Raw genomic sequence first — 14,464 nt, 5'->3', positions numbered from 1 at the left:
TACTTTTTTTTTAACTTTTTAGTAATCACTAAAATTTACATGTCTTACAACTTGTCTTTTTAATAGGCAACAGTTTTTTTCTTCTTAAAATAATGACATGTTTTTATAATTAATAGCATCTTAAATTCAGTCAAATATGGAAATATGATGGCTTTTTCTCTTTTGTTTTTTTTCCTGAGTTGTTAATTGTTTTTTCTTGAAATTGAATACTGAAATTCTAAATATTTCTCTATATTTAACCAGGTGTTCTTTCTTATAATAGATAATACAGCCCTGCATGCCATTTTTCCTTCTTGTCCAATCCCAGTACCTAAGGTGCTTAGATCTCCTCTCCATGTATCTTCCCAGGACCCCCCTCTCAGCCTTCCCTGAAATGGAGCCCTGTGTCTTTGTTGGCCATTCCCTGGCTTTGGGATAACATGTCTCATACTGCTTCTCAGGTAAGCATGCACAGAAACATTTTCTGAGTCCTTACTGGTCTGAAAATATCGCCATGTGAACCTCACCTGTAACTGCTAACTTGGCTGAGCATAAGAATTTGATTAAAAATTCTTTTCCTGCAGAATTTTAAAGACTTTATTTCCCTGTCTCCCAGCATTCGGTGCTGCCACTTTGATTGTCATTTTTCCACATAGGGTATCAATTTTTCTTTCTGGAAGCCTTCAGGGTCTCTTTATCGCTGATGTTCTGGGTGTTTTTAAATGTTGTGTCTTCGTGTGGATGTCCTCCCATCCGTGATGTGGAACACTTGGAGTGCTTTCAGTGTGGAGTCTCTTGTCTGTCCAGTGCAATACATCTTTGCTTAGGATTTCTTCATCATTTCTTCTCCTCTCATTCCTCTTTTGCTTTTTATAGGACTCCTATTTGTCACTGCTGGTCTCCTTGAGTTGGTTGATCTTCTAAGTGCTTTATCATTTCTTGTTTTCCACATCTTGTTCTTTTTGCTCTTCTCCCTGGCTGATGTCACTGACTTTATCTTCCAAACCTTCTAGTGAGTTTATTTCAGCTATGGCATTTGCAATTTCCAAGCCCTCTATTCTATCCTTTTCTTGCCCCTTTCTCCTCTTTGCATCTGTATTTGTTTCAGAAATACAGTAGCTCATCTTTCTGAGGCTTTTTTTTTTTTTGCCCTCTCTGTGATTTAGGTTTATTTCCTCTGTGTTTTTGTTTTTTATTTGTTTGACTTGGTGCCTGCCACCATTTCCCTGGGAGACTTTCCTCCTATGTCTGATACTCACTGGTCGTCCATTCATATTCAAGAGAAAGGTAAAACCTGAATGGGAGGCTCACTGTGTGGCCAGGCTTCCCTGAGAGGTGGACCTCACTCTAGAGCAAAGGGATAAGGAACTAGTCATTCACTGAGCCATCCGCAAATGTAAGAATCTAGAATCTTGTCTGTGAGAATATTCAGGGTCTTCTCCTCTCTTTCCTGGGTGATGTCTGATGACCAATATTCCAGGAGTCAGTGGGGAGCAGCCTACAGATAGGACTAACCTTTCACCCAAGCCAGGAGGGCTCTAACCTGGGCCCCATGCTTCATGGAAGCCTATGCTTTGAAGTGCCTTTTTTGTAAATGTCCTCACCAAGCCCTCCCTGCAAGGTATATCCAGAAATAGTCCCCCTAGAATTGAGAAAATCAGCAGAGTTTTTCAGGAAAGCTGCTCTGTGCCCAGATGAGGTCCTGTCTGAATCCTGGTTCCTGTTTCTTCCCTTCATGGAGCACTCTAACCCTCTCTCCGACCACCTGGCAACAGGTTGACCAGATGCCCCAGGGAACTCCAGAATTCACACTCAGTGAAGTCAGCCTGGATCCTGCTTTGAAAAAGTGGCCTAACAAGTGATAGATTGTGTCAAAAAATATAGAATTTTTAACACAAGTTCACATAAGTTTCAGTTGCCAGAGTAGAGCTAACGGGCTGATTTTATGTGACCCTAATTAGTAACATGAAGAAAGACCTTGCAAAAAATTATTTGCTAGCCCTGCATACCCTAGAGGTAACCTTGGCTATTGGCCCCCTCCTCTGAGTTCAGATTTTTATTGAATCTCCATCTTTCCTATTTGGCTCTCTCCTGCTCTGCCCATGTGCCCCATTAGTCCAAGCCCCAAACCTCCCCTTTCAACTCCCCATCTCCTTCTAGGCCTAGTCCTGGAGGAATATAATATCTTGGAAGAAACAGGTGAAAATTGGGACATTTGGGTCCAGCCACTCCATACAGAAACTTGTAGCCCTTTCCATGTTCTCAGCTCTGTCCTTTGCAGTAGCTGGTACCTCCAAGTCCTGGACCTCCGGGGGCTATGGACTGACCTGCTCACTACCTTCACTTCTTTCTGCACCCAGAGAGGCCCTCACCACCTTTTCCCAGTCCTCCAACTGCTGACCTTCCGGAACATTTTCTCATCTGTTCTTCTTTCTTATCTCATTTTCCCAATCCTTGTGGTTTACAATTTTTCTCAGGTCCTTGGAGTATTTTAATGGATCAAATAAGAATTTAAAAGGAAATAACTGAACTTCTAATCCCTCATCTTAAAAACAAAACTGTGTTGCTTCTGAAATGATTTAGATGGAGAACTTTCCTCCAATTCAGTGATCAATTTTTTTTTTAAATAGACACAGTTCCCACTTACTAATTATCCATTCTCAAAGAGTTAGAGATCAAGGACAAGAGAAGTTAAGTGGCTTCATTTAATCATTCATCAAATACTTATGAAGCACCTAAGAGGCTCAAAAGCCTACTCAAGGTGCTGCGATACAGCAATAAGCAAGACAGTCCCCACTGGCTCAAAGTTTGCTTTCTAGAGGTGAGCAAAACACTAAACAAATAAATGAAAAGTCAAGAAATTTCACAAAATAACAACCAATGTTGAGAGAATCACAACTGGGTAAATGAAGAGTCTAGAAGGCTACTTTAAATGGTGCAACCAGAAGACTTCTCAGGAGTGACATCTGGTCTGAGACCTTAATAACAAGCAAGTGGGTATTGGGGAGAAGAAATTTCCAGGCAGAGGGAATTGTAAGAGCAAAGGGCCGGTGTTGCAAGCCAGGCTGGCCTGTTTAAAACAGAGTTACCCACTGTGCTGGAACTGAAAAAGTCTAAATTCTATGTTGAAAGAGTGTGAAGTGCCCTCAGACACCCAGAGGTTCCTGAGGACAGTGGAATGCTGAGCCTGGGGATTAGGGGAACATCAGTCTGAAGAGACTGATGAAGAAGTCACCTGGTGTGAATGATGTTCCTCAGCCATGGAACCTAATGGTGACTCCGGCAGAAAGAGAGCAGATTAAGAGAAGACAATCAGAGTGTCTTGGGTCACTCCATCAATTAAAGGTTGAGAGAAAGAGTCAAAGCCAGAAAAGAGAACTGAAAAGGAAGACCAAGGGGAAGAGGAAAACCCAGAAGGGACAGAGAGCATTTCAAGGGACAGGGACTGGCAAACAGAGTTGAAGGCTGCTCAGGCTTTGCAGAGATAAGGAAATCACAGGAGTCTGCTGGGCGTGGCCACTGGAGGCAACGGAGAGTTTCACAAGAACAGTCCTAGTCCAGCAGAGGGGCAGCCATCCAGATGACACCAGGAAGGAGTGGAGAGGACCACAGACAACCCATTCAGGATGTCCATTTCCCATGAAAAAGAGCCCAGAAAAGAAGTGACAGCTGGAGGTTAACGTGGGGCTATGATAGACATGGGATGGGTTGATTTTGATGTGGGAAACACCGGAGCAGAGTTATTGACTGATACAGAATTGGAACCCAAGTCTCTAAGACCCCAAAGTGAAATCTGCTGAGTTTTACCTCAAAGCCTGATTTCATCTGTATCAGCCTCTCAGCAGCCTCCTGCACGCTGGCTCAGCAGCCCCTCACGGTTTCAAAGTGGGTTCTGCTCCCTCCCCCCGGGCTCCCTGGTATCACTCAGTCCACAGGGCACAGCCATGGTAACCTCCACACAGTACTTCAGATCTTCCAGGCAGAACCGGGTCTCAGGGAAGATAAATAGGGACAGTTGGCACCTGTCAGAGCCAGGGCTTCACCCTGGGCTTCCATAATGAAGTACCACATCAAGTGGCTTCAACAGCAAGAATGTGTTTCCTCACAATTCTGAAGGATTCATGTTCAAAATCAAGGTGTGGACAGGTTGGTTTCATTCTGAGGGCTTTTTCCTGGGCCTGGAGAAGGTCACCTTCTCACCATGTCCCCATATGGCCTTTTCTCTGTGCATGTGTGTCTACATTCAAGCTTCCTCTTCTTACAAGGATACCAGTCATATTGGATCAGAACCCAGCCCACCCTAAAGACTTCATTTTAGTTCTGTATACAAAAGAGCTACATTCTAGAGTACTAGGAGTTAGGACTTCAATATATGTATTTCCGGTGGGGGAAGCATAATTCAGCCCCAAACAAGGAGACTGCACCCTAGAGAAGGGTTGTGACTATTGTACAGTGAATAAGTGGAACTTCACTTCCAATTACAACATAGTGTTCCTACTTCCCCCAGCTGTAATTAACATGAAACAGAATGTAAAATGGTGAACGACTATTCACCCAGTTCTCTCCCCCTTGAGAGTGGGACACCACCCAGGAAGCCAGAGGTCTGCAGCAACCTTCTCTCTCAAAGGAGAATGACTGGCTGCTTCCTGTGAAAGAGGCAGGCTCTTCGCAAAGATGGGAGCAACAAAACATTTTGCAATCACAAATAAACAGAATTGCATCTTTCTTCCTGAGGTCTTGACTCAACTCTCATAGCTGAAATTGCTCAAAAATTCTCATTGTTGTTGCAACTATCAGAATCCTTTGGCCAAATTGAGATCTCTGAAGAAAAGTCCGCCTTACCTACTAGGTTTAGCAGCCAAAGGCCAACAGAGCCAAGAGGAAGCTATGCAAACACTCCCATTCTACCCAGGAATGATTCAGCCTTGTTCTGGCTGCACCAGCCCCTCTGAGCTGTCCAGCTTCTACAATCCTCTTTTTCCTGAGAAGCCATCACTCACATACACCCAAGGAGCCCTCCAAGGTCCAGGTCTGCCTCACCAAAATGGAAAATGTCAAAGACATAAATTATTTTTCTGGAAAGTGTCATTGTTGTCTGGCTCCAATAATACTGTGTTTTGTGGGATGATACATTCCAAATGGGCAAGGTTGAAACTGTGTCACTCATTCCTCCCTTCTCAGTTCACAGCACTGGGCTTGCCTGATAGTAGATGCCCCATAACACCCAGCAGAGGAGCCCAGTGAATTAGCCAGCAATGAAGATGAGACAGGGTTTGTGAGGATCCATGAAAGGGAAAGGGTAAGTAGATCACATGGTCTTATTCAAGTTAGCCTTGACAAGAGAGATTCAGGTGAAATCTAAAATGTTCAAGAGAAAACTGAGAAGTGGAAAGTTTTCCTACCACTTATAGTCTTATTGGGAACAAGGCAGCAACCATTTCTACAGTTGGAGAGGATGTCATTCAGTGGCCAAAATAAACTCTAACCTTAAAGGGGAAAAGAACAAGAGAGTGGCCTGGCAGAGAAAATGGAGAGAAGTTAAAGAACTTCTTAACTATGTTTGTGCCTATCAAGGAAACTGGGAAGAGGTGGGGAATGGGTAGAAGACTTGAAAGTGGAGAAGGAAGGTCACAGGATCCAGGGAGAAGGAGGGAGCAGGAGTCTCACTGAGCCTTGTTCTGTGGTCATGAGCAGAGAGAGCAGCATCTGGAAGCAGTCTTACAGTTAACAAGGGGGCAGGAGAGGAGAAGGGTAAGGGGGAATACAAATAATACCTGGCCTCAGATCTCCTTTTTTCTAAAGGAGTCTTTGGTGAGCATGTAAATCACATTTGAATGGCACCAGCCACAACAGAAAGATTTCCAAGTATCTTTATCAGCCCAACCTGCCTACATGCCCAATACAAGCTGTCTCAAATGAGGCTAGCCAACTTCCCTTCACCACCAGGTTTCTCAGCCAGGTTCTCTCCTCCCCTCCAGCCTCCAGCTTCCAGCCTGTCACCCTCTGTGTGGTAGAAACCTCAGAAGGCTCTCTTCTCTCTCAGCCTGTGTTTCCTGCCCAGCTCTCCCTGGCAGGAGAAGGCTACCCTCTGCACATCCCTCTGCCTGAGATGCAGATGTCTGTGCTCCTTGCTTTCCCCCAGCCCAATATTTAATTAGTGCCAACACCACTGATTTCATCGCTGTTTCTCTGGGTCCTTGCCCTTCTGTCTTTCCTATAGTCACAACTGTCCAGACCTGCATCACTTCACATCTTGAGCATTGCAAAAATCTCCCAACTGGCATCCCTTCCCAAAAAACCTAGCACTTGAATCATACCATTGCTACCAGTTATGCTTTTAAAACTTGATCCAACCATAACTCTTGGGGTTAAGAGGCTGTTTTGCCTGCAGAGGACAGTCCACCCCTTAATGCAGCATTCAAGGGCTCCACAAACTACCTTGCTCAGTCTATGAGGCTTCACCCATCAGGGGCTTTTTACCTCCCCCACCAGGTCATTCTTCAATCCACCCATCTCCTTTCTATTTCCCACCTTTGTTCACTCCAAGACTCCTGCAAGCACCCCTTTATAGTCCCCTGGGTGTGGCTGGGGCCGAGGGTTGCTCACAAAGTTTCTCTCACCCCATAAGCTTTTATAGAACAAGGAGTTTACACCTCCCCTCCCCTAACAACCTTCACTTAGGTTCTCAGTAAGAAAAGTACTAATAAAAGTTGTTTGTACATTCTAAACATGCACAAATATTAGCATCTTAGTGTTAAACAAGCACAATAAAAATAATCCAAGACCATCTCTCACCCAATCCATAATCCCTTTGGTAAAGCTGGTTTTGGTTATCTATTGCTGAGTAACAAATTACTAGAAAATGTAGTTGCTTAAAACTACAATCATTTTATTCATTTACAATATATAGGTTAATAATTCAGGCAGGGTTTGGCTGGGTGGCTCTTCTGCACCATGTAGTCCCAGCTGAGGTGAATGTCCTGATTGGGCTCATTGTCCAGGATGCACTAGCAGAGCCAAGAAGGATTCAGAGATGTGACTGTTACCTCAGTGGGTTTGGGATGGATTTTTTCTCTCTGCATGGCTACTTGAGTTTCCTTACAGCATTGTACTCTAGGGTACAGGACATCTATGAGACAGCTCCCAAAATGGAACATTGCAACAGAGGCAAAAGTAAAAGGTGCAGATCTCTTAGGACTGTCCTCGAAGTGGGCTGGGGTGTGGCTTAGTGGAAGAGCACTTGCCTAATATCACCAGGCCCTGGGTTTGATCCCAAGTAAGGTCAAAAAAAAAAGAAATAGGTTACACAGACAGAACATGTCCACCAATCCCATATATGTACAAGGAAGCCTGTCCACAGATGTTCACCATTACATTAAAATTTATTCTAACCAAAACTGAAAATGACCTAAATTCATCAGGAAAGAATTGGATAAAAAAATATGATATGCTCATTCAAACAAAATTATACATAGCCACTAAATGATACTAATATGAAAAAACTTTGAAAATAACTGAGTATTCAGTTTGACAGTTTATATAAAGAATTAGGAATATATAGAGAATTAGAGAATTTGTAAGAAATTGTTATTATGTTTATATGGCTTCTTATATATCATAAAGTAAAAATGGAAAGAAAATACAACTTCTGAAGAGTGGCCACTCCTTGGTAGGGAGATAGTGAATGAGGAACCCTAATAGTTCTAGCAACATTGTTTTTTTTATTTTTCAATATAAAGTAAACATGGAAAACAGTAATGTTTGTGGAATTTGTGAGTTGGAAATCCACATATTTTTGTTATTTTCTATGCTCTTTGTATGTTTAAATGTTTTAGCCATACAAACACAATTCATATTATTTTTAATTTGAAAAATTTTAAAAGCTACAGAGAAACATTTCTACTTGGATCTTCCACAACAAAACTAGTCTCAAGCCAGGTTCAATGGCACATGCCTGTAATCCAAGCAACTCAGAAGACCAAGGCAAGAAGATCACAAGTTCAAAGGCAGCCTCAGCTTATTTCAAAATAAGAAATAAAAAGGGATGGGGCTACATCCCCAGTGGTAAAGGACCCCTGAATCCAATCCCTAGTACCGGAAAAAAACAAACAAACAAACAAAAAAAACTAATCTCAAAGCCAGTGGACTTGAAGGAAAGGGGGTGGGGAATAAATACCACCACCTGTCAAAGGGAGAAGTGACAAAGAATTTGCCACCAGAATCTGTAATCCACCACAGAAATCTTTTCAATAATGTTTCAGCCTTTTGCTTAACTATTTCCTAGGATGAAGAACTCAATATGATAAAAGAAGAGTGCATTAAAGATCTAACAAAAATGCCCCACCTCATAAACCTGGAGCCACCAATTCTAGGCTCGTTGATCTGCCACTCCTGACAGACACTGTCCTTCACAGCCTCTCAGGGATCTCAGTTACAACCTATATTTCTGAAGATTCTTCAAATGAGGGCATGCCGAGTCTGAATGACTATTTCTATTAAAGATGAAACATTCACATTTAGTAATTTTTTAAATGAAAACAAATGCATCATAGCCTTCTTCATAAATAACACCAAAGCCTACATCTGAGTTCCTCAGTGACCTAAAGGCCAGAGGGCCTTACTAACCCATTCATGAGCCCTGGCACAGAGCACCCCGCAATTTATCACCCCTTCTATCATTAAGGCTCAAAGAGACACCATCAAACAGAAAATCTCCACAAGTAACTTGATCCCTTGGTGTCCTTGTGAACAGAGCCCAGGACCCAGCTGCATTGGACTACCCTCCTGGCATCTGGGGCCCAGCCTTATCTGGGAAAGAAAGTGGCCAAAATGGAGCAGGTGACGACTATCATTGCTAGAGATATATATAAATAACTGGTTTCTTCCCCAGCAGACTTAAATAACCACATACAAAATCTAACAACATAGACCTCTCTCCACGGTGGATTGGATTGGATTTACTATTTTGGTATTATTGTTAATTTCAATAGGAGTGATAATGATTATTGTAGCTCTTCAGGTCTCATGTTCAAGTTCTTAGGATTTTTTATCAGGAGTCTGAAAGCTAAGGTTCTTATGCCAAACCAGGCCTCTATTTTATAAAATTAATTCTTGTTAAAATAGAGCCACATGCATTTGTTTGCAATACTGACCATAGTTGCTACCATCATGCTACAGTGGTAGTGAATCATATGACATAGGCAGCATAGCTCCCCAAGACTACAATATTTACCACCTGACCTGTTATGGTTTAGATATGAGATGTCCCCCAAAAGCTCATGTGTGAGACAATGCAAGAAGGTTCAGAGGTGGATTGATTGGGTTATGAAAGCTTTAACCTAATTGGTGTATTAATCCCCTGATAGTGGTAACTGTAAGCAGGGAGGGTGTGGCTGGAGGAGGTGGGTCATTGGGGTATGCCTTTGGTATATATTGTGTGAGCTGAGCTTAGTCTCTCTCTGCTTCCTAGTGCCATGGTCCCAGCCACTTTCCTCTGCCATACCCTTCTACCATGATAATCAGCCTAACATTGGGAACCAAAGAATGGAGCTGACCATCTATGGACTGAGACCTCTGAAACCACGAGACCCAGTAAATGTTTCCTCTTCTATATTGTTCTTGTCAGGTCTTTTGGTCACAGTGAAATGGCTGAGTAAAACACTGACCATTTATGGATACCAGTTGGCCAACACCTAGGTTAGAATGTCATGATTGTTGCAATTTTCTTTCAAATTGTTAACAAAAGAACCATGGTGTGTGTGTGTGTGTGTGTGTGTGTGTGTGTGTGTGTGTTTGTAAGAGAAACAGTAGAAATTTAGCAAAGTATTAATATTGGTAAATCTAAGTGGAAAATACATGAATATTCAATCTACTTTTCTTTCAACTTTTCTGCATGTTTGCAATTTTTAAAATAAAATGTCTTGAGAATAAATATTGCTTTATTTAATAACTCAGGAGAATCTCCCCTGAAAAATTGTAACTCCTGGGAAAGGTAAATCAGGAGATCAACAATAGTATATAACTAGCAATTGCAATAGGTTTAAAAATAATGGGAACAATTTCATTCACAATAGCAACAAAAAATATGAAATCTAAAGTTTAAATAAAAAGGAAATGTGGAACACTCAAAGAAATAATAAATTTTAGCAAGATCCAAAAAATAGAAGCACAAAGATTATATAATTTTTTGAGAATGTTTGGAATTAGATAGCTGGTGCATTTACAGATGTTTGACAAAATTTTAAAAAAGACAAAAGGAAGCTTTGGATAATAGGAGAAACATAATACATTTCTAAAGAAGATTCAGTGGTTCAATATTGTTAAAACATAATTATCACATGGATGCAATTCCAGTGAAAATCACTGTGAGTTCTATTGTAGAGAGAGGGGGATAGCCATAAAATAATTTAAAAATTTCCCTACCAGAAAAAATGGGTGAGATTAGCCAAGGACATTTTGAAAATGAAGAGTAATGGTAGGGCTCTTACCTTAATAGATATTGAATTTTATTTTAAAGCTATAATAATTAAGTAAGTCTGGCTCAAGAATAATAATTCATAGAAGAAAATGAAGAGATCCAGAAGTAAGTAAAAAGTAAAAATCTAATCAAGGCAGAAAGTCCAATAGAAATGGAAAGAACAGATTATATAATAAATGATATTGGAATAACTGGCTAATCATTTTGAAAAAAATAAAGTTAGAGCCCTATATCATAGCACTCTCCAAAGTGAAGGAGAATTAAATGCAGAGAAATAAAATCATAAAAGATACATGAAACAGTGCAGGTTCATATTTTTATAAGCTTGTGATGGTACAGATCTTACTGAGCGTGAAATAAATGGTAAAGAAAAAGATGAATAGATTTGGTTAATAAAAATCCCAAGCTTCTGTACATCTGAAAACAACCAAGACTAAGAAAAATACAATAACTACTGAGAAAAATATTGTCAACATAAAACAATTTTAAAAACCCATGTCTTCACTATCTAATCATTATGGAGGGATAAAGATTTTTGAATGGGCAAATACAATGAATATATAGACACTTCTCAGAAGAAACATAATAACTCCTTCCAAACTCCTGCACTCAGAGGCTACACCAAACTCTAGCCTGGCTCCTAGCCCATAAGACCATGTCCCTAGGTGACTCCAGACACTACTTAAGTGGCTGCCTGAGAAAGCTCAATACTGCCAGAGCAATCGCGTACTATTTGATCTTGCTTGTACCTAGTGACAGCCCCTGACTGCCCTTTCTTAGAGTGTTTACTAAAAGGAGCTTACAGTAGTGAATATGTGTCTCCTACAACTCAGAAGTGTCTCTCTCAAGAACTTGAGAGCCATGCCTTAGAAATGTAATCATCTGGAAGGAGAGGGCCTCGGTCTCCTCCATGGGAAGGTGGAATCCTGATTCCAGCTGCCACCTAGCAGACACAGCTGCCTAACCCAATGCTCACTGGCCCTGGCCGGCCCTTTATAATTTCTCTCTTCTCTGACTCTGTGGAGAACCTGCTCTCCACCACCCTCCTTCACCCAAACATCCACATCCCCTCTACATGAATCAGAAGGGGCTCAACTCTTTCCCCTATTGTCAGCAGTTACTGAAAAAAAAAACTGTTTTCACTGCTCTAACTAAGTCTGGCTGTGCTTATCTTTGACAATACAAGTTACAAAATAACACAACGTTGAGATTTAGCATGATTATTATTTTCAATTTTCTGCTTATCTATATTTTGTTTTCTATCCAGTAAAATATATTGCTACTCTAGGAAAAAATTAAACTCTTAAAATAGGAATCAGGAAAAAGTATACTTTCAGGTAATTCAAACTTCCTATCAGAGGGCAGTAAACCTCCTTTACCAATTGCAAAGGCTCTCAGAACGAGTAGACATGCAGGTTATGAATAAGGCCCTCCCCTAGAGGAGAGAGAGAGAGAGAGAGAGAGAGAGAGAGAGAGAGAGAGAGAGAGAGAGAAGAGCTGCTTTCAATCCTCATAAAAAGAAAAATAAATGGTGGCTCAGAGAAGTTCAGTAAGTTCCCAGGGTCATAAAGCAATAATAGTAAAGTTGGAATAGGATTCCAGGCTGGTCTGACCAGAAACCCAATTCTCTCAAAGCCCTCATTTCAGGATCCTTGGTTTGAGGTGCAGAAGACCTGAGTTCTGACCCAACCTCTATTGTATGCGACCTTGGCAATTCTCTTCCTCTGTCTGACCCTCAGTTTCCTCATCTTGCAAGAGATGGATGGGACCAAATGATGTGTCAAGTTCCTTCTTCTATTTTCATAAAGCGCCCAGTACCAACCAATGGCCAAGGTCAAATCCAAACCAGAGATCAGCCACAATGGCCTTAGAGCTAGAGCAAGAGCCACCACACAGGTGCCCCATGCAGCGGCCCACCTTGAATTCTTCGTGGATGCGTTCCTCCAGGACTTTGGCAGCCTTGCGGTCCTCCATCTCCACTTTCCACTTCTCCGCCAGGATCCGGGCCTTCTCATTGGCTAGAGCATCCCGGAACTTCTTGGTGATCTCTGCCTCCTTCTGTTTCCTTCCAAGAGAGCACCAGCAGGAATCAGCTTGAGTGAAAAACTCAAGGATCACATCTCAGTGGGAATTCAAATAAGAACAACAAACAATCTTTCCTTGGTCTAGAGAATAGCGAATATTGAACGTCAACAAAAGGTTAACATTGGCCAAGATGGGGAGAAATAGGTACTCTCACATATGGGAAGGTTAAAATCAGTAGAATCATTCTGGAAGCCAGACAAACAAGATTCAGAAAACCCATTTCTCACTCAAGTATACACAGATGTATGAAGAAGATGTTCATTGGAGAATTTTTATAACATAATAAATAACTCAAATGTCTGTCAATAGGACCAACAAGTTGTATTTCTCAAATACTATACAGTAATCTTAAATAGTTTTGTGGATTTATATTCACCAATTTGTCAAGGTGAAGACTTTACAGAGCATGTATCACCTAAATGCTCACTGTAGTTATCTTAGGTGGTATGTCATTCTATAATCTATTTAATCTGTTCCTTATAGTTTTCCGTGTTGTTTACGGGCTTCTGCAGCTTACAATTAAAATATTGTCATTCAAAATTGGTGGTGGGGAGATGTCGGAGTCAATTTCACATGGATTTCCAAGTTTGGCAAAAAAAAAAATTAATTATTTATGAGAGTCTCACTCTAACCTCACCTGGGACTCAACCGTCCATCTTGTGTGAGAAACGTGGATGATGTATAGAGGAACAGACAACAAAAGTCAATCCAAACTGCTATACTGTCCCCCTGACAATTAAGTACAGGAAAGAGCCAAAGCATGTTGTATGTACAATCAAGATGAATCCAACTACATGCACATCGGAAGGGCATTGTTAGGCTTATGTTACTGATGAGAAAACTGGGGACCCAATCAGCTAACTAGTAATTAGCAGAGCCAGGGTTTGAACCCTCAGTTTTGCCTGATGCAAGACACTGACGCTTTGGTCCCCTAATCTTAGCAGAGCTCAAAACAGCCAGTCAGATGGTACCTTTTACCTCCTACCCACAACCTGTGGCCTTTGGCTTGTACCTACCCCAAGGCTGTGTGCTCAGGTCACACCAACACCCCTCCTGCCCCAGCACCACTCACCAGAGCTCCTCGGCTTCCCTCTGTGCTTGCAGCCGCGCTCTCTCTGCAATCAGCTCCTCGGAGATCTCTTCATAAGGCTTGTCACCAGGGCCTTCACCCATGACCCAGACCCAGACCTCACCATCTTCTCCCAAGAGCCACTGGATGTGTTTGTCACTTGCTACCTCACAACAGGAGAAGGAATAAAGAAGGAAAAAGAAACATATCTGATTTCCATTCGTTAGGAAATGGCACACAACCATTACACCCCTCATAGCAGAGCAGTGTCATCTACAAATACGATTCCAGAGAGATACTGCCTAAAGGCAGGTCCAAGACCCTCTCTTCCTTCCCTCCCTCTTCCCCTAGGGAGCATCACAATAGCTAAGCCAGCCAGCAGGAGCAGGTCCCCAAGGTGTCTGTGACTGAGCTCTCCTAAAATCCTCATCAAAGAGAACATAGATAACAGTGAGGCACTTTCTGTAGGAACTGACTTATGTCACTCCTGGGCTGTGGCAGTGGGTGGTGGTGAACCTTCTCTGCAGTCTCTTCTTCCTGTCCACTAGCTAGAAAAAAAAAAGAGAGAGAGAGAGAATCAAGGATGGTAGATTGCCAGATGAAGCAGCCTGATGCTGAGTCTCTGTGAACTATATCAGACAGTAACCTGAGCAAGAAATAAACCTGTGCTAGATTCAGCCATGAAGATTTCTCAGTTTTCCTACTGCAACAGATGGCATTGATTACTATGACTAATATGGAGATCTATCTCAAAAACCAGCTGCTGCTGAAACACATATAAACTACTCATCATTGACTTTCAGTTGAGTGGTGAGTGATGTCCATTAGGCTGAATGGCTGGAGATCCATGTCAT

The 14,464-nt window shown here is 41.8% G+C and overlaps 1 protein-coding gene across 2 annotated transcripts in view; it reads right to left on the bottom strand.

The window, feature by feature from the left end:
• The window catches only part of Sh2d4b (SH2 domain containing 4B), a 99,228-nt gene that overhangs the window by 47,379 nt on the left and 37,385 nt on the right, over window positions 1-14,464 (bottom strand). For both annotated transcript variants that reach the window (XM_046450242.2, XM_046450244.2), the window contains 2 exons: window positions 13,614-13,773; window positions 12,374-12,521 (listed from right to left, as the gene is read on the bottom strand). In XM_046450242.2, the coding sequence (XP_046306198.1) occupies window positions 12,374-12,521; window positions 13,614-13,714 (249 nt within the window). In that variant the 5' untranslated portion in view covers window positions 13,715-13,773. The remainder of the gene's footprint in view (window positions 1-12,373; window positions 12,522-13,613; window positions 13,774-14,464) is intronic.

The sequence above is a fragment of the Marmota monax genome, unplaced genomic scaffold (genome assembly GCF_021218885.2).
Source record: "Marmota monax isolate L192 unplaced genomic scaffold, Marmota_monax_Labrador192_F-V1.1 WCK01_AAM20220418_F8-fsc00004, whole genome shotgun sequence".
Taxonomy (NCBI): Eukaryota; Metazoa; Chordata; class Mammalia; order Rodentia; family Sciuridae; genus Marmota; species Marmota monax.
This window is presented reverse-complemented; position numbering and strand designations above follow the sequence as displayed.